The sequence below is a fragment of the Zootoca vivipara genome, chromosome 6, assembly GCF_963506605.1.
Source record: "Zootoca vivipara chromosome 6, rZooViv1.1, whole genome shotgun sequence".
NCBI classification, from domain to species: domain Eukaryota; kingdom Metazoa; phylum Chordata; class Lepidosauria; order Squamata; family Lacertidae; genus Zootoca; species Zootoca vivipara.
In genome coordinates, this window is record NC_083281.1 from 34,677,126 (window position 1) to 34,696,895 (window position 19,770).

General features: G+C 45.9%; 1 protein-coding gene across 1 annotated transcript in view; it reads left to right on the top strand.

Annotated features, from left to right (window-relative positions):
- The first annotated feature begins 6,434 nt into the window (after positions 1-6,434).
- SLC9A1 (solute carrier family 9 member A1) overlaps positions 6,435-19,770 on the top strand; it is a 71,604-nt gene continuing 58,268 nt past the window's right edge. Inside the window, 1 exon segment of the mRNA XM_060276454.1 lies at positions 6,435-7,582. Within this exon segment, the coding sequence (XP_060132437.1) occupies positions 7,231-7,582 (352 nt within the window). The 5' untranslated portion in view covers positions 6,435-7,230.

Here is a 19,770-nt window from a genome sequence, read left to right on the forward strand (position 1 = left end):
CAGAGAAGTGTGACTCCCAGCATGTGGAGGAGTGGAGACGCAAACCCGGTTCCCCAGATTATGAGTCTACCGCTCTTAACCACTACACCACACTGGCATTAAAAGAAAGCTCTTAAACTGCATTAACAGTTTTGACAATTACCGTGTTTCTCATATTATAAGACATGTCTTATATTTATTTTTTCCTCAAAAAAACACACTATGGCTTATTTTCAAGGGATGTCTTATTTTTTCCTCCTCCTCCTGCCGCAGCCGACATTGCTACTGCGCCTATCACTATGTCTTATTTTCGGGGTATGGCTTATATTCCTTGAATGCTTAAAAATCCTGCTATGGCTTATTTTATGGGTATGTCTTAAAATATGAGAAACAGGGTAAAGGCTGTGTTCACGCTACACCGCTAAAGCACATGTTGAACATATTATTTCCCTCAAAGAATTCTGGACATTGTAGTTTACCCCTCACAGAAGCACAGTGCACATAACCCTTAACAAATCACAGCACCAGAATTATATGAGGAAAGAATGTGCTTTAAAGGACAGCTAATTCTCAAACAGGAATGGGGAAATCTGTCAGTTTTGATTTCTCTCAGTTTTTAATTTTCCCAATCTTAAGTTCAGTTCTCCACATTGTTTTTACCATTTTTTTAAAAAGTCCTCATGAAAATTAATTGGCATTTTAGTGTGAATTTCTCCAAATACACACATGTGTAAAAGTAGTTCTATCTAATATGCAATTTGTTGCAAATCAATTTTCCCTAATACAATGCATTTTTGTACGTTATTTCCAGTAATATGCATTTGTACCGGGTGGGTGCCCAGGGCATGGGCTTGTGCATGATATTGGCCTGAGATTATTTAGGAGGAAAGGTGGCATAGAGATTTTGTGAATGTAGACAAAATAAAGCAAAGGTTTTATTTTTAAGATATTAAAAAATGGGGTAAGGACAGAAGATCTGGGACCCAGGACAACAGACCCAGATCTTGGAGTTCCTTGTCCACTCTCTAACAATGGTCCTGGGAGTACCGGTAGTACAGTGGTACCTTGGTTTACAAACTTAATCCGTTCTGGAGGTCTGTTCTTAAACCAAAGCATTCTTAAACAAAGGCACGCTTTCCCATAGCAGCAGGGGGCTCAATTTGCAAATGGAACACACTCAACAGGAAGCGAAACATGTTCTTATTCCAAGGCAAAGTTCACAAACCAAAACACCTACTTCCGGGTTTGCAACGTTCTTAATCCAAGTTGTTCATAAACTAAACTGTTCTTAAACCAAGGTTCCACTGTACAAATGAAATGTAGCTGCCAAGATGCTTGGAGGAACAAGATGGTTAGCACATATTGAACCAATCCCACATCAATTTCATTGATTGCCAATTTGTTTCGTGGCTCAACCTAAGGTCCCATTGTAAGCAACATTTAAAGCAATATCCTACCACTTTGAACAGTCATGCTTCATGGGGGCTGCAGAGATTAACTGCTAAACCACTCTGTTAATTGTTTAATGTGGTTGTTGTTGTTTAGTCGTTTAGTCGTGTCCAACTCTTCGTGACCCCATGGACCATAGCACGCCAGGCACTCCTGTCTTCCACTGCCTCCCGCAGTTTCGTCAAACTCATGTTCGTAGCTTCGAGAACACTGTCCAACCATCTCATCTGTCGTCCCCTTCTCCTTGTGCCCTCAATCTTTCCCCAAATCAGGGTCTTTTCCAGGGAGTCTTCTCTTCTCATGAGGTGGCCAAAGTATTGGAGCCTCAGCTTCACGATCTGTCCTTCCAGTGAGCACTCAGGGCTGATTTCCTTAAGAATGGATAGGTTTGATCTTCTTGCAGTCCATGGGACTCTCAAGAGTCTCCTCCAGCAGCATAATTCAAAAGCATCAATTCTTCGGCGATCAGCCTTCTTTATGGTCCAGCTCTCACTTCCATACATCACTACTGGGAAAACCATAGCTTTAACTATACGGACCTTTGTAGGCAAGGTGATGTCTCTGCTTTTTAAGATGCTGTCTAGGTTTGTCATTGCTTTTCTCCCAAGAAGCAGGCGTCTTTTAATTTCATGACTGCTGTCACCATTTGCAGTGATCAAGGAGCCCAAGAAAGTAAAATCTCTCACTGCCTCAATTTCTTCCCCTTCTATTTGCCAGGAGGTGATGGGACCAGTGGCCATGATCTTGGTTTTTTTGATGTTGAGCTTCAGACCATATTTCGCGCTCTCCTCTTTCACCCTCATTTAAAAGGTTATTTAATTCCTCCTCACTTTCTGCCATCAAGGTTGTGTCATCTGCATACCTGAGGTTGTTGATATTTCTTCCAGCAATCTTAATTCCGGCTTGGGATTCATCTAGTCCAGCCTTTCGCATGATGAATTCTGCATATAAGTTAAATAAGCAGGGAGACAATATGCAACCTTGTCGTACTCCTTTCCCAATTTTGAACCAATCAGTTGTTCCATATCCAGTTCTAACTGTAGCTTCTTGTCCCACATAGAGATTTCTCAGGAGACAGATGAGGTGATCAGGCACTCCCATTTCTTTAAGAACTTGCCATAGTTTGCTGTGGTCGACACAGTCAAAGGCTTTTGCATAGTCAATGAAGCAGAAGTAGACGTTTTTCTGGAACTCTCTAGCTTTCTCCATAATCCAGCACATGTTTGCTATTTGGTCTCTGGTTCCTCTGCCCCTTCGAAATCCAGTTTGCACTTCTGGGAGTTCTCGGTCCACATACTGCCTAAGCCTGCCTTGTAGAATTTTAAGCATAACCTTGCTAGCGTGTGAAATGAGCGCAATTGTGCGGTAGTTGGAGCATTCTTTGGCACTGCCCTTCTTTGGAATTGGGGTGTAGACTGATCTTCTCCAATCCTCTGGCCATTGCTGAGTTTTCCAAACTTGCTGGCATATTGGGTGTAGCACCTTAACAGCATCATCTTTTAAAATTTTAAATACCGTAGTTCAGCTGGAATATCATCACTTCCACTGGCCTTGTTATTAGCAGTGCTTTCTAAGGCCCATTTGACTTCACTCTCCAGGATGTCTGGCTCAAGGTCAGCAACCACACTACTTGGGGTGTACGAGGCCTCCATATCTTTCTGGTATAATTCCTCTGTTTATTCTTGCCACCTCTTCTTGATGTCTTCTGCTTCTGTTAGGTCCTTACCACTTTTGTCCTTTATTATGGTAATCTTTGTATGAAATGTTCCTTTCATATCTCCAGTTTTCTTGAACAGATCTCTGGTTTTCCCCATTCTATTGTTTTCCTCTATTTCTTTGCATTGCTCATTTAAGAAGGCCCTCTTGTCTCTCCTTGTTATTTTTTGGAAATCTGCTTTCAGTTTCCTGTATCTTTCTCTATCTCCCTTTCATTTTGCTTGCCTCCTCTCCCCCGCTATTTGTAAGGCCTCGTTGGACAGCCATTTTGCTTTCTTGCATTTCCTTTTCCTTGGGATGGTTTTCGTTGCTGCCTCCTGTATAATGTTACGAGCCTCCATCCATAGTTCTTCAGGCACTCTGTCCACCAAATCTAAATCCTTAAACCTGTTCCTCACTTCCACTGTGTATTCATAAGGGATTTGATTTAGATTGTATCTCACTGGCCCAGTGGTTTTTCCTACTTTCTTCAGTTTAAGCTGGAATTTTGCTATAAGAAGCTGATGATCTGAGTTACAGTCAGCTCCAGGTCTTGTTTTTGCTGACTGTATAGAGCAGTGATGGCGAACCTATGACACGCGTGTCAGATGTGACACACAGAGCCCTCACTGCTGGCACGTGCCCCATCGGCCCATTCGCGCTGTTGCTGTTGTTTCCCCCCCCCCCATTTGTTCTCCCACTCCTCCTACAGCTTGTCTCTGCTACAGCTTGTCTCCGCTGTTAAAACCCGGGTCCCTTGTTGTTGTTGTTGCTGGTAGCCAGAGATTGGTTTTTAAACCCTTTCTGTGCTGTTTTTTCTGGTGCTTTGGCAGACTATGATTGGGTGTAACAGCGTTCTTTTTTTAACCCGTTCTGTGCTGTTTTTTTTTTGTGCTTTGGCAGACTATGTCGGTGCTGTGTGTTAGTTCCATTATTCGTCATTTATTTCTGTTCTCTTTCCCCCCAAAAAAGCGCAGCAGCTTTGGGGCATCCCCCCCCAAAAGCAAAGCAACTTTTGCACCCCCCAAAAAACCTCCAAAACTTTGGTCAGCAGCTCCCCCCAAAAAGCTCAACAACTCTGGGCACTTTGTGATAAATAAGGGTTTTTTGCTTTGGTTTGGTTAAATAATTAGTTTTTGGTTTATTAAATACAGTTATATATTACAATTATACATTTTTGTTATTTAAACTATAAATATCGCAAAATTATGGGTTTTTTCTCGAAGTGACACACCACCCGAGTTATGCTCAGTTTTTTGGCGAATTTTGACACACCAAGCTCAAAAGGTTGCCCATCACTGGTATAGAGCTTCTCCATCTTTGGCTACAGAGAATATAATCAATCTGATTTCGATGTTGCCCATTTGGTGATATTCATGTGTAGAGTTGTCTCTTGTGTTGTTGGAAGAGAGTGTTTGTGATGACCAGCTTGTTCTCTTGACAGAACTCTATTAGCCTTTGCCCTGCTTCATTTTGAACTCCAAGGCCAAACTTGCCACTTGTTCCTTTTATCTCAATTCCCTACTTTAGCATTCCAATCCCCTGTAATGAGAAGAACATCCTTCTTTGGTGTCATTTCTAGAAGGTGTTGTAAGTCTTCATAGAATTGGTCAGTTTCACTTTCTTCAGCACCAGTAGTTGGTGCATAAACTTGGATTACTGTGATGTTAAAAGGTCTGCCTTGGATTCGTATTGAGATCATTCTGTCATTTTTGAGATTGCATCCCATTACAGCTTTTGCCACTCTTTTGTTGACTATGAGGGCCACTCCATTTTTTCTACGGGATTCTTGCCCACAGTAGTACGGTAGATATGATAGTCATCTGAACTGAATTCGCCCATTCCCTTCCATTTTAGTTCACTGATGCCCAGGATGTCAATATTTATTCTTGCCATCTCATTTTTTTTAACCACATCCAGCTTACCATTATCCATGGTTCTTACATTCCAGGTTCCTATGCAATATTTTTCTTCACAGCATTGGACTTTCCTTTCACTTCCAGGCATATCCGCAACTGAGCGACCTTTCGGCTTTGGCCCAGCCGCTTCATCAGCTCTGAATCTACTTGTACTTGTCCTCCACTCTTCCTCAGTAGCATGTTGGATGCCTTCCGACCTGAGGGGCTCATCTTCCAGCGTCATAACTTTTATATGCCTGTTGTCTTTGTCCATGGAGTTTTCTTGGCAGGGATACTGGAGTGGCTTGCCAGTTCCTTCTCCAGGTGGATCACGTTTGGTCAAAACTCTCCACTATGACCTGTCCATCTTGGGTGGCCCTGCATGGCATAGCTCATAGCTTCTCTGAGTTATTCAAGCCCCTTCGCCACGACAAGGCATTGGTCCTTGTCGTATGTGACTTTAAAAGCATAGTGCAGATGGGATCTTAAAGCTCTAAATAGCCTAGAGCCAGGTAATCTGAGGCATGCCCTCACAAACCTATCAGTCCTAAGATCAGCTTTAGAAAACGTTTTATCTGACCTTTCATGAGTTAAGATCAGAACCAATGGGTACTCGGAACAGGACTTTCTTGGTGTCGCATGGCTAATGTGGAACTCTTTCCTTGTAGATATCTATATCAAACCTCTCCCCTGCCATTTTTAGGCTGGCTTTGAAAAACCAGCATATACTATCTGGCTTTTTATGATTGGTTTTATTCTGGCTGCCTTGCAGTTTTTCATCTGTCCGTTTGCTGCTGCTGCTGCTTTTAAAATGCAGTGTGCACGGTGCACCTGTGCTATTTTAACGATATCGTAGCAAGGTCCTCTTTTGGATACTCTCTATAGCCTTATCCCTGAACCATTTTTGCCATCTAACGGGTTTTATTTGCTATGCTCTTGATGCAACTGTAGCGATAGGTAGCCACTCTTAGGAAAAATGCCCTAAGCCACTTTTTGTCGGCTCTTTTCCTGGAGAGACGCCGGGAGCGTAATGCCACCACGTCGTACGCCGCCCTTGCGCATGAGGAGACCGGGAGCCGGGTCTCTGCCCACGAGGAGCTTCCTATAGACTGGCCAGCTCTTCTTCTTCTAGGAAGGCGAGAACAGAGGCAGGAGAGGAAAAGGAGCTCGCCCGAGGCGGCGCGAAGCCTCTCCAGAGCTGAGGCGCCCTACTCTCGCCCGCCTCTCCTTCCGCCCCTGGCTGGCCCCGACCAAGGAGGTGGGTGGGCTCCCCGCCGTGTAGTGCTGCTCCCGTCCGGAGGAGGCTGCCGTGGGTGCCGAGGCCCCGCCTCCTCGTCCTCTTCCTCCTCCTTCTCCGTGTCCTTGTCTCGGCTCTGGCTGAGCTGGAAGAGACGGCGTGAGAGCAGCACAGCGGGAGCTCAGCGCGCGCCGGGGAAGGAGGAGCCAGGCCGGGCGGAGCTGCCGCGCTGCAGTACACGAGGAGCCGGAACACGCATCGCTTCCTCCTCCTTCCCAGCTCCCACCGGCGGATACTCTGCCCCGCCGCAACCGCCCGGCCTGTCTGCCTGCCCGCCCTCCGGCTTCCCCACGCCAGAGGCTCCTCCTCGCCCGCCGGCTCCGGCTGCGCTCTCTCGCGCTCCCGGCTGCCTCCTTGTCTGGGTCCCTGCTTGCAGCTGCCGCCGCCGCCGCCCTCTTCCTCCTCCTGTCTCTCGCCTGGGCATCTCGTCCCGTTTTCCCTCTCGGGGGGGCTCTTGCTGTCGGCTGCCGCCTGCTCCTTCCTCGCTTCCCGGAGCCGCCCTCTCAGACCTTGCCTCTCTTTTCTAGAGGGCACCCCAGGCGCAAGATTTTTGGGACTCCCCCCCCCCGAAAAGCCGCAGGCTCTTTCTCCCACCCCACCCTCGTCCATCCCTAACAGGAGAAGAACGCAGGTGAAAGAAAGCGCCCCCTGACCTTATTATGAGAGCTTTACCGCACCAGTCTCCGTTTAGGTTTTCCATCTGGACACGGGATCCTTCGGTGGCCTTGTTTTATTTCTTGGGCTCCCGCTTCCTCCTCCTCCAATGAAGCATATCCCTAGAAGCTGTGTCCTCTGACATTTCCCCCCTTCCTTCAAAGAAGCAGCGGCGGCAGCCTGCTAAGGCCAGCAGATCCTCCTGGGTGTGTTTCATTTTATCTTTTTCGCTTGGAGTGGGAGAGATCAGGAGGCCCAATGGGGGCGAGGTTCCTGGGGGCTCCTTGCTCTTGCCGGGCTTTGCCCTTCCTGTTCTGCGCAGCGGCCCTCCTGGGGCTGCTGCCGGTGCTCCAGAGCTCCGGCAGCGCGAGCCCTGGGGTCACTCAGCAAGTTTACTCCCCGGAGCTGAAAGCTGCGGTCGAGAGCATCACCACTGCTCCACCGGTGTCCCAAGACACCCATCCTGAGTCCAAGCACCCCAAGAACACTTCGGCTCCCGGGAAACACACGCATCAGAAGGCGTTTCCTGTCCTGGGCATCGACTACACGCATGTAAGGATCCCCTTCGAGATTGCGCTATGGATCCTGCTCGCCTGCCTCATGAAACTGGGTATGTAATGTGTCTGGTTGGCTGGTGTGTGTTTGTATATGATGATGGGTCTGCATTTTGTATTTTTTGCAGAACCAGTACTGCCAGGTGCAGTGGTGGACCTACATTTTGGGGGCCTTGAAGCTTCAACTGTTATGAGGCCCCCTTCGCAACCAGCATCAGGGTCTGGGCAACCACTGTTTACTTTCTTCAGTGCGGTTGTTTACAAAGTCTGTGCTGCTAACTCTCAAACTTTGGGATTGTTGAAATATATACAACAACAAATTAATCAATTCGAGTCATGCTTTTAAAGCAATGTGGCCTAAAGCCGTTTCTGGGATCCCTGTGGGAATCGGGAGCCCTGAAAAGCTTTGTTTGTTTCATAGTAGATCTGCCCCTGGACAGGTAATTTTAGATTCTGAATTTAAGATCTTACTGGGTGGGTGTGTGGACTTTTCTTCCTAGGTGGTAATGTGTATTGCTTCATTTACTGCAGAAGGTGGTAGGTCAGTCTCACTGGGCTTGGGGACCCTCCTGCTCATTATTGTGAGTGGGACCCATGACTTCTTCCCCCAAGGCTTGCCCTAATGGGTACCACTGATCTGAAGCATTGCAGGGCTGCATTTCCCTGAAATTGCTACTTCCTTCATACTGTTGAGGCCATCCTGAGACACTTATGTGACTTAACCAGAGGCTATGCAGAATGCTTAGGTGTTTGTGGAGTGGTGTACTCCTCTTGTGATGCTCTTTATGTACATGACACATGATCACATGTGATGCTTGCTTAGGAGAAAAGTGTCTAATACTCTTCAGGGTCACGTCTGCATACTAAAGAAGGGAAGTTCCCATGTTCTCCTTCTGGATAGAACTCCCTTGTGGTATGTGTTGTGTATTATCTGGCCCATTGTAGTCACATGCAATATAAGCAGTGTTAGAAACTCAGATACGGTATATAAGCTGGGCGCCAAATGGCTCTTTAAACCGAGGTTACAATCGCCAAAACAGAATGTCTTGTTGCCATTTTGGGGCCAGACAGCTCAAATGTCATATTTTTCTATTTGACTTTTTGGTTCCAGAAATTCATTCTGACTGTGCAGATAAAATATCACGGAATTCTACAGGATGTGTTGTTAATGTGTGAAAACAGGCAAGATCCAAGGATCCCCCAGTCATCCACCTCCAGATGGTGGAGATGTCAGGTGCCTGGGCGTATTCACTTAGTCTCTAGTGCAAAATTGACCTGGTACCTGGCAAATTTCAAATGCTGATTAAAAATGAACAGGTTCCTTGGTCCTCGGTTTTCAGGTAAAAGCCATTCCAAAGGGTTTGAATTGTTAACTTTACTGTGGAAGGTCTGTAGCTCAGTGTTGGAACCATCTGCATGCAAAGTGGATGCTCTAAGAGATCCCTTGCATCTCCAGTGATCTTATTTTGCATAAGGTAGCTTTCTTTTCTTCCTATACAGTGGTACCTCTACTTACGAATTTAATGCGTTCTGAATGCACATTCGTAAGTCGAAAAAAATTGTAAGTAGAATCCCATAGGAATGCATTGGGAGGAAAAAATCGTACCGTAAGTCGAAGCAACCCTATCTAAAAATTTGTAAGTAGAAAAAATCCTATCTAAACCGCATCCAAGATGGCGGACGGAGCTTCATTCGTAAGTAGAAACATTCGTAAGTAGAGTTATTTGTAAGTAGAGGTACCACTGTATTCCATTGATGACAGTAACAATGATTGTGTTCATGGTAGATCCAAGTCCCTGAAGACAATCTGTTGACAAAGGGGAAGTTGCTCAAATATTGGATGTGGGTTTGTAGGCCATCTGGTCCACCCCCTCTGCTTGATGCTCGACAGTGCTCTTGGAAACTCCAGGTGAAAGAGATCATACACAGACAGCTTTCTGTTACGTCTTCCTTCTTTTTTCTTCTGAAGCCAAGGCTGACATTCCTAGAGTCAGGGACTAAGTTAGCAAGTAGTATCCTAAATGGATGCAGCAAAGGATTTTTCCACAATTGCACAGCCCTGCCCCCATTTAGGGAAGCAGTAGGGAATATTTTTTCTGCCTGAGGGTTACATTCTTTTCTGGTCAACTTTATGGGGGCCTCATGCCAGTGACCACAAGGGCCAAATAGAGAGGTCTGGATCTTTGCATTTTGCCCCCTGGCCCAAGCGTCCCTATCCCGCATGTGTGGCCCCAATTTACATGCAACACTTTGCTGCAGTTAATAGCTTTTCAGGGTTGAGAGGTTTGCTAGTGCACGCTGCCTGATCGCTCCTGCTTAGCTCGTTCCCTGGCATAAGCAGCAAGCCTCAAAGCCTCGTCTCATTATATGCAAACCAGGATCACGGTTTGTGTCTTCTGACTGAACTGATCAGCAAGCCAAGGACAAATTATTGTGGTTTGTTCCCAGGTTCAGACCTAATGAGAAGCTAACACTTCATGGCTTGTTGCTCATGCTCACACCTTGGGAGGAGTGAACTAGGAGCGATCATGCTGCTTGATCCCAATAATAAGCCATTAACTATGGCTTATCTCTGCATGTGAAAGAGGCCTATACAGTACTGTATCACAGGCTCTAAAGCTGCCTTCTGAATAGAGGTCAAACCAGCTCACCTCCAAGCTGGGATGATTTCTATGCTCCATCCCAGACTGTAGCAGAGATTACCTCTGTTTCACTGAGGAAGTGATAGGAAAAGGGATGGAGAGAGGTGTGCTTGCTTTTATTATTTGTTCCTTTGTGAGCTATTATCTGCCTCCTTGTTAATGTAAAAACTTGCATGAAGAACTAGGGTCATGGAGTTGCATGTTTGCCTCTTGGGAAATTGGGTACCAGTGGCAGGATTGGCTCTCTTAACATAGCCTGGGATCTCATGCATCCAAATGCCTTGATTTAGGTTAGGCTGTTTGATGATAAAATGTACGGTGAGTGCTGAAAAGGAGACAGATGCTTTTGGCTGAGAGGTATGCAGTGCAGAAAGTACCTGCAGGTGAAAATTCGAGTAGTGATGATTGTGTTGCTTCCCCTGACCTCGCACATGAGAAGAGCCCTGCTGGATCAGGCCAGAGTCTCATCTGGTCCAGCATCCTGTTCTCACCCTGACCAGCTAGATACATATGGGAAGCCCGCAAAGCAGTGCTGATCATAACAAGTGCCCTTTCCTTTATGTAAAGAAGCCAAGCTTTACGCCAGCAGACAAGACAGTGCAAACTCTGCAATAAGGGAAGAGGAGGACTTAGTCCAGACACCCGGCCCCAGAGATGTGGCAAGGATCAAACCAAGGGCTGCAAGGTGCCTTAAATGCAGCTCAGGTACAAGGCCAGGAATCTGAGTTCCAGGATCAGGACCTGCAAATGGAGACCGCATAGGGAAGCTGTCTACAATTGGCCCTGCCTACCCATCAGTTTTAAACAGAAGCAGGGTAAGTCCAGCTAACTTGTGCACAATGCCTGCCCCACTGAGAACTCCTGGCCTGATGTGGGAAACTCCTATCTCTTGGAAGGACCTGGGTCTGCTCCTGTCCCTTCCTCTTTCCTCCTCCCCTGAGAGCTCAATCTGTGATGTGCAGCTCTCTCCCCACTCATCTGGTGGAGAAGTGTCCTCTCCGGCATTGGATGGCCCTGTCTTCTCATCTTGAGCCAAGAGGAGCCCTGTGTGGCTTTCGGAGGAAGAGTCTGAACGGAGGCACCTGGCTCAAAGTTGGGGGCTTGAGCAGGAGGGCTCTGATCCATGGCCTCTTCTTCCCTCCTCCTACTCCTCTGGACGGGCCAGGACATCTCCCTACTTGTGCTCCCCAACAAGTAGGTGGCTTCCTTTGGGTATGTTGTTTCCTGCACATGACTTATGGAACGTTCCCCCTGCAGTTGTTTCACTAATGCATATTGTCAGGTGTCTCACTGATTTGGCAGGTAATGCACAAGGAAAAGGAGAGGAGATGGGGTGTGTATGTATATGCAGAAGCTTGTGGAGGACGGAACGATGATATGGGAATGCTGGTCAAACAAGTACCCATGTGCAAGCCTATGTGGATGTGGCTGGCCACTTCCTGTGTTTTGTGGATGGTGTAATACTCAAGTTCTAAAAAAATGATTGGACTTTATGCTTACAGGAAGCAAAGACAGTGCAAGGAGAAAGCTGGCAGGAAGTCTGAATTTGCATGAAGATACATATGCTAGATGAGGAACATGCTGACCTCCAGATGTTGCTGGACTCCAACTCCCATCAGGCCCAGACAGCATGGTCCGTGCTCCAGGATGATGGGAGTTTTTGTCTAGCAACATCTGGAAACCACCAGGTTTCCCATCTTTGCTGTTTAAGAACAGTTTGTTACTTTTGAACTATTTGCAACACTTTCATACACTATTTTAATGGAAATCGGTTCCATTTAAGAATCTGTCTTCACTCTTCAGTCATAAAATAATAATTATTATTATTATTATTATTAAATTTCTATACCACTCTTCATCCAAGGATCACAGGACGGGTTAGAATATAGAAACACAAAAATGCATAACATAGTAACAAGCAAAACAATTTCCCCCTAAACAGTTTAAAAGGCCATAGATTGTTTAATTAGTCAAAGGTCTGGGAGAAGAGGGATGTTTCTTCCTGGTGCTTAAATGCAAGTATTCCATGGAAATTCATATTAAATTGGAATGCCACAAATGTGAAAAATGTGTCAGCAGAAGTTACATCATTGGGTGGAAACCCCAGCCTCATTTCCTAGAAGTATTAAACACTTCCTTCTCACTGAGATATGATATGTTGTTATGCAGCTTAGATTCCTGTAGTATCGTAATGAATGCACAAATCTCAAGGCACAAGAGAGGGCAGTATAACCCATGGCCCTCCAGATGTTCTTGGACTCCAACTCCCAACAGCTTTAGCCAGGGTTGCCAATGGTTGGTTGGGGGTGATGGGAGTTGTAGTTCAGAAGCATCTGGAGGGCCACAGGCGCCTTTAAATGGCTCAGGATCACAATATCTCAAGGACTACCTCTTCTTTTTATGAACTGATGTGGACCTTGCAATTGTTACCTGAGGCCCTTCTTTGTGCACCTCCTCTGCGAGAGGTCCATAGGGTGGCAACACGAGAAAGGGCCTTTTCTGTGGTGGCTCCCAGTTTGTGGAAAGCTGTTCCCAGGGAAGCTCATCTGGCACCTTCATTGCAAACCTTTAGGCATCAGGCAAAACCTTTTTGTTTTCACCAGACCTTGGGAGCTGATTAACATTCTATGTCCTTTTAAATGTGTTTGTGGGAGGGCAGCTATTGGTTTGTTTTTGTTTTGTATTTTGTGTTCTCAATTTGTATTGTTATGTTGTGAACTGCCCTGTGACATTTGGATGAAGGGCAGCATACACATTTAATTAATGATAATGTTAATACTACTAATAATTGACAGTTTTCATCTTTATTCTCAAGCTGTTTAAAACTAAAAGCGCCCTCCTCTACTAAACAGCAAGCTTTGCAGAAACCCATCCTCTGTACATGTTTCTACAGAGGGATTACAGATCAATATGACAAATGAGGATCCTTACTAAGGGAGACAGCCAAGTATGCCTTCAGCAGGCCAGTGGTCAGGGACGATGGGAATTTATTTATTTATTACATTGGTATCCTGCCCTTCCTGCCAAAGGAGACCAGGACCACCCAACAGTTGTAGTGCAGAACATGTGCAGAGCACTAGGTAGGGCGGGGCTGGAAGAGTGGACCAGTTCCTCCCAGCCTCCACAGGACATCATCTTTCTTTTGCAATAGTATATTGTCCCTGGAACGTGGTTTTTTTCTTCTTTTCATCCAGAGGCTTTTCCATGACTTTGGAAGCATCACCTCTGACTTCATGCAACCTTCTCTAATTCACGGAGTTGTTTTGATTCACGGTATCTCATCCATTGCCTTCCTTACCCCCTTTTCCTTACATGCCTATTTCAGACAGTGAACCTTCAGGCAAGTCTCTGTTCCCTTCTGTTACTCTATGTTTCATATCAGCCTTCCCCAAGCTGGTGCCCTCCAAGTGCTGTTGGACTCTCTCAACTCGCATCGGCCCCAGGCAGCTAGGTCAGCAGTCAGGGCTGATGAGAATTGTACTCCTTAACATTTTCTAGAGGGCACCAGGTTGGGCAAGGCTGTTTTATACTGTATGTGCTGAAAAAGAATAAAACAGCTGCCTTAATTTTTTAAAAAAGTGCTTAAAAGGCCATACTTATTCATTTCATTTATGAGGCTGTTCCTCTAAGGAGATCAAGGCTATGTACATGGGTCTTTCATCTCCACAGCAATCCTGAGAGGTAGGCCAGTCTCCCTCAACCAAACTTAACATCATTTAGTGAGAGCTCCATGACTGACCAGGGGTCTGAACTTGGTTCTCTCCAGTTAGCCTGACATGCTTTCCACTGTACCATAGTGGCTCTACATGGCAGGAGCAGATTATGGTCAGAAATATCTTATATTACATTGCCTTTGTTCATACTGATGCAGCTTAAGATACTTTAGGAGGGCACATCAGTACCTGACACCAGGCCTCTTTCCTTGGGGGAGTCCCTGAGCTGCCCTAGAGCAAGGATGGGGAATCTGCGGCTTTCCTAATTTTGGTTGAAAAAGTGCAAAGTTTGAATTTTCCCATCAGTGTATTAGACTTTGGGTGGTTGGTTCATTTAAAAATATGGACTGGACCAAGTTCTTCTCCTCCCCTAATGCAGACACCTCTCTAACAGCCGCTTTTGTTCCAGCCAGTTTCCAGACATCTAATGTAAGGTCAGACCAACATGGGGAGGATAATTACCCAGGAGTGTTTTGCAGCCTTAGCCCATAACTCTCGATTGCAATGTTGAGCCTAACAATTTAGTTCTGAAATTGGTATGTCTCCCAGATAAGTGTGGCTTGCTTTAACTGGTTGCTGGACTGATGCACCTCCACTTTTAATGATGTGGGAGAAGAAAGGGGGCTTGAGCTACATTTTCCAGCACATCCACCTCTTTGTCTGATGATCTGGGTGTTTAATTGGCACCACTCTTACATCTCATTGTAGTACTGAGACAGACAATTGCAGATGAGATGGAAATAACAGGATACTTGTCTGCCTCTGTGGTTCAGTCTTGTGCTGCTTGCCTTGCACTTTTATCTGATTGTCTGCCCCACCTGTGCTCTTGTGGGGGGCTCGTGTGTTAATGTCCCAAACAAACTTGTTTGCTTACATGATGGGGCATTGGTAAGGCAAGAATGATGCTCACTAAGCTTTCTTCTTTTTAAAAGCATGCTGCTATCCCAAATCCTGAGGGTGTGTAATGATGCTTACAATGAAAACCTGACAGTATGTGGGCATGCTTTATAAAGTCCCCTGGATGTTATTAAACTACAACCCCCATCAGTCTCAGCCAGCCTAAACAAAATGCTTGGGGCTGTTGGGAGTTGTAGGCTGCCCCTGAAGTATGACAGCACTCTGTGTCCAAACTAGATGTGTTGTTCCAAAATGCATTCATTCCAATTGCTTTGCTCTGTAGTGACCTAAATGGTCTTCCAGGGTGCAGCTTTTACTGCAGCCTCCTGCCCAAAATGTTAAAATAAAGGGGTACAGTCTGTTCTGCACGATGACTTTTTTTGGTTACCCTTCGTTCCTATTTAACACTCTATTTATGTATTATCCCCAGGTGAAAAATGGATGTATTGTTAAATCATGGAAAAGTTTGTACCTCTTTACTGGGGGAAAGTAACACACTGTCCCTGTTTCCAGCCATCACTTGGCCCCTCATTAATTTATTTGGCTGACTGTCCTCTCTTTAACACTGAAATTACACCTGTGTTGTCATTAATGTAGAGAACTATTCATTATATGTTCTGAAATCAGTTACCTAGTGATCCTGGAACCTGGCTATATCCTGATCCAGACAAAAACTCCTCCCCTCTTCTTTTCAGTCTGCTCTCTGGCAATGTTTGTGCAAATTCTGCATTATCTGAATAGGGAGAAGATTAAAAAATTGAATGGAAAACCCCAATAGAAATACATGCCAATTTGGTGTCCGTGGATGATAGTGCAACAGGGTCAAAGGGGCACAGCTCCACCAAGCTCCTTGGGGCACAGTCCCACCTTCCTGCCATCTTACTTAAAACCAGCCCTGACTATTAGCTTCCTCCTCCTTAGCCTCAGTGTTGCCCTTGTAGAACAAAATTATAATTGGTTCTGACTCTGTCTGCCATTGGCTTTGACCCCACCTGCTGTTAGTCTCCCTGCCTTCCATCCCACCAGCCTCAATAGGCACCAGCAGTCACTGCTTGGTGCTCTCCCATATGTTTTGGACTACAAATCCCATCACCCTTAGCTCAGCCTGGGACATCTGGCACACTGCAAGTTCTTCACCCCTGGTTGTGGGTTCTAGCTAAAATTGTGGTTGACCTTTAGTGAGCTAGGCCAAGCATCCTTCTTCTGGAGACAGATTTAATTATCACCGGGTTCTGGATTTGTGATGACAGTTGCAAGGCACAAGCCATCTGTTCCTTGACATTTTGTCAAGAGTCCAAGTATCAGGCGCAAAGGATCTTGGGTGATGAATGTTCATGACTGGTGTTGGACCTTCTGTCAAGCGTCTTCATATTCTTCTGGCTGAGTGGGATACCCCCACCATCACCTTGTCAAAATATTTTGTTTCCTTTTAGTTGTGCTTTGCCGGCTCCCTATGTAAACCCTGGATCGTGCCCCAGAGATCTTTAGCAGTGCAGAAGGATTCCTGAGGGGAAAAATCCAGTGTGGAAATAATTAATTGGCGATGGCAAGCTGGAGAAGCGTGACTTTTAATGCAGGGGTGGGAGTGCAGTAATAAGTCAAAGGGGGCAGAGCAATGAATGTAAATGTATGGAGAGTGTAGTTTGTTAATGGTGCTTTCCCCCCTCACAGACCTACAGTTCTCAGAGCAGTTCAGCAGTCAATCCTACTTCACAGGGAACTCTGGAAATTGTAGATCTGTGAAACGAACAGCTGTCTCCTAACAACTCTCAGCACCCTTAACAGACTACAATTCCCATAATTCTTTGCAGGGGAAGTCATGGCTGTTTAAAGTGGTATGTTGTTGTTTAGTCGTGTCCGACTCTTCGTGACCCCATGGACCAGAGCACGCCAGGCACTCCTGTCTTCCACTGCCGCCCGCAGTTTGGTCAGACTCATGTTCGTAGCTTCGAGAACACTGTCCAACCATCTCGTCCTCTGTCGTCCCCTTCTGGAGAGCCAGTGTGGTGTAGTGGTTAAGAGCGGTAGACTCGTAATCTGGGGAACCGGGTTTATGTCTCCCCTCCTCCACATGCAGCTGCTGGGTGACCTTGGGCTAGTCACACTTCTCTGAAGTCTCTCAGCCCCACCCACCTCACAGGGTGTTTGTTGTGGGGGAGGAGGGGAAAGGAGACTGTTAGCCGCTTTGAGACTCCTTAGGGTAGTGATAAAGCGGGATATCAAATCCAAACTCTTCTTCTTCTTCTTCTTCTTCTTCTTCTTCTTCTTCTTCTTCTTCTTCTTCTTCTTCTTCTTCTTCTTCTTCTTCTTCTTCTTCTTCTCCTCCTAGTGCCCTCAATCTTTCCCAACATCAGGGTCTTTTCCAGGGAGTCTTCTCTTCTCAGTTGGATGCCTTCCGACCTGAGGGGCTCATCTTCCAGCGTCATAACTTTTATATGCTTGTTGTCTTTGTCCATGGAGTTTTCTTGGCAGGGATACTGGAGTGGCTTGCCAGTTTCTTCTCCAGGTGGATCACGTTTAGTCAAAACTCTCCACTATGACCTGTCCATCTTGGGTGGCCCTGCATGGCATAGCTCATAGCTTCTCTGAGTTATTCAAGCCCCTTTGCCATGACAACGCATTGATCCATGAAGGGGAAAGTGGTATGCTTTAAATATATACTGGAGGTGGAGTCATTGGCCTCACACTCCCATCCCCAGTGCTTGGAAGCGAAGCTAGACTTTGGCTTGGCCAGGTTAGGGCTGCCAGGACCTTCAAACCCAAATTCCTAGTCAATAGACTTTTTAAAAGGAATGAAAGGCCCTGTCTACTAATAAGTAAGGATACTTTATAATTTTAGGTACTTAAGACCTGGCTTGTCTCAAAGGCCTTTGTCCGAGTGCGTTTTCTTTTTCACCGTGCATGTGTGTGTTGTGTTAATGTGCAATCTATTAAATGGCTGCTTTTGGTATTTACCTGAGTTTCATGGCTTGCTCTGCCATGACTGCACCTTGGGGGTATGCCCATGCTGACTGGGGCTGATGGGAGTTGTAGTACAAAACTTCTGGAAGGCCCCTGGCCGGCGAAGGCTGGCGATGCCCTTAACATATTACTACTGTAAACTGTGAGGTGTCTTTAACATAATGCAGCCTCTGGGTACACTTTCTTCCACTCCAGACTTTCTCCCTCCCTCCCTCCCTCCCTCCCTCCCTCCCTCCCTCCCTCCCTCCCTCCCTCCCTCCCTACGCTAAGCTGTGTGTGATGTAATATCAGCAGCTGATGCAGCTCTTCTTAGCTGGGACTGCTGTAATGACTGAGTCATTGCAGAGGGTGCGCCCCCCCCCCGGTTTTCTGTTTGCAACCCTTGGGTTTTGTAATCCGTCTAGGTCAGGACTGGCTGATTGGGTTGGTGTGCAGCCACCGGCTTCATTGACCTGGCTCTTAATTGCCACCTAACTCCAACCAGTGCTTTGGGAACAGGGCGGGGGAGAACGTAGCTCTATAATTTAGGCAAGCAAGGTTGGCTGCCAAACGATCTTAGCTTTAAACCTTTTTGTATTAATTATGATGATTGAAAAAGTGATCTGCTTGCAGATTCTGTGCACTCGGACAGACTGCCTGACCGCTGTGTTATGGGTTGAGCCATGTGCTATCAAGGAGCTTATTAGATGTACCTGATCCACGACAAGCCTCACATGGGTCCGTTTACACAATGTGCTATTTTTGTAACGTGGGGTGGTTGCGTTGCAGAAATGTCATCTGCTCTGTTGGGCGGCTTCCTGCAATGACATCCTGGCTTTTCTACTGCAACGTTTGCTCTCTTGAGATATAAGCTCAACACAATTGAACCCTGGCGTAACGTACACCCTGGAAGTAAACCTTCATCTTTTAGCTCCCCAAATATTCCTGGCCATCTTATGTTTCTTAACCAATGAACACCGTTAATTTTTTGTTTCCAGCCCTCTTAGTGTTCTTTGCTGCTGCTTCTCCTGAATTTTCTTAACAACTGTAGCTCAGTATAACAGATATTTCCACTAGGCATGTAAATTACCCCTCACCTCTGGTGAGCTAGAATTTCCTTTCAAGTGACCCAGGGAGGGGAAGTTCCTATAATTCGGAAGAGTAGTTCAGCTTTTCATTGCTTCCTCCCTCCCACTTTCAGACCCCGGCTGGTATATAAAAAATGGCTAGTGTAGGGGTGTGTTGGGAGGCAGGATAGTGTAAATGCATGTGCGCTAGTAACACTTTTGTTTGTGGGAACTAATATGCAGAAGGTAACCAGATAATGTCCTCCGTGGATTGGATCCAGTGGGTGCTGTGCTGCACATGGAATGGCTGTTTTGCACCTCACAGCAGAGCATTGTGCAAGAAAATGAAAGTACTGTAAATTCAAAGATGAGAACCTGCCTGTACAACCTCTTGCACAGTTAAAAGCTGGAGAACTGCTGGACTAGAACACCCCTGCCTTTTACAGCCCTGTGTTGAACTCCTAAGCATTTGCAGAATAGCACTAGTGGTTATTTCCCTTCCCATCGTAATTCTTTGCATCCAGTCCTGTATTGCAAATTAATGTTGTTAACTGTTATTTTATGATGATGAAAATAAAAATCACTCATGCACAACTTCAGATCCTTCAGTTTTATACAAAGGAGAGTAAGCCTGCAACTTGCATTTAACTTGTGCACATTCAGCTTTGCTCAAATAAAAAAGGGGGCAGAGTTCTTGTGAAAATGACTTGGGCAAGCTCCAGCTGTCATTGAACCCAATAAGTTTTGACCGTACATCTTTTTAGCTTTAGGTGTGATCCTTGGAACATAACCTCTGCTTAATTCATGGGTTTACTGTACTGTATAGCAAAGGCATAGAGGATTGGGACTAAGTCCATTGGGTCACCTTGTTGCAAGTGATCCCCCCCCCCCGAGTAGCAAGTCCAAAGCATTGAGAGATAAATTTCTTAAGAGTTAACCGCAGCATACAACTGATACACTCCTTTCCCAGCAATTTTTAAACTAA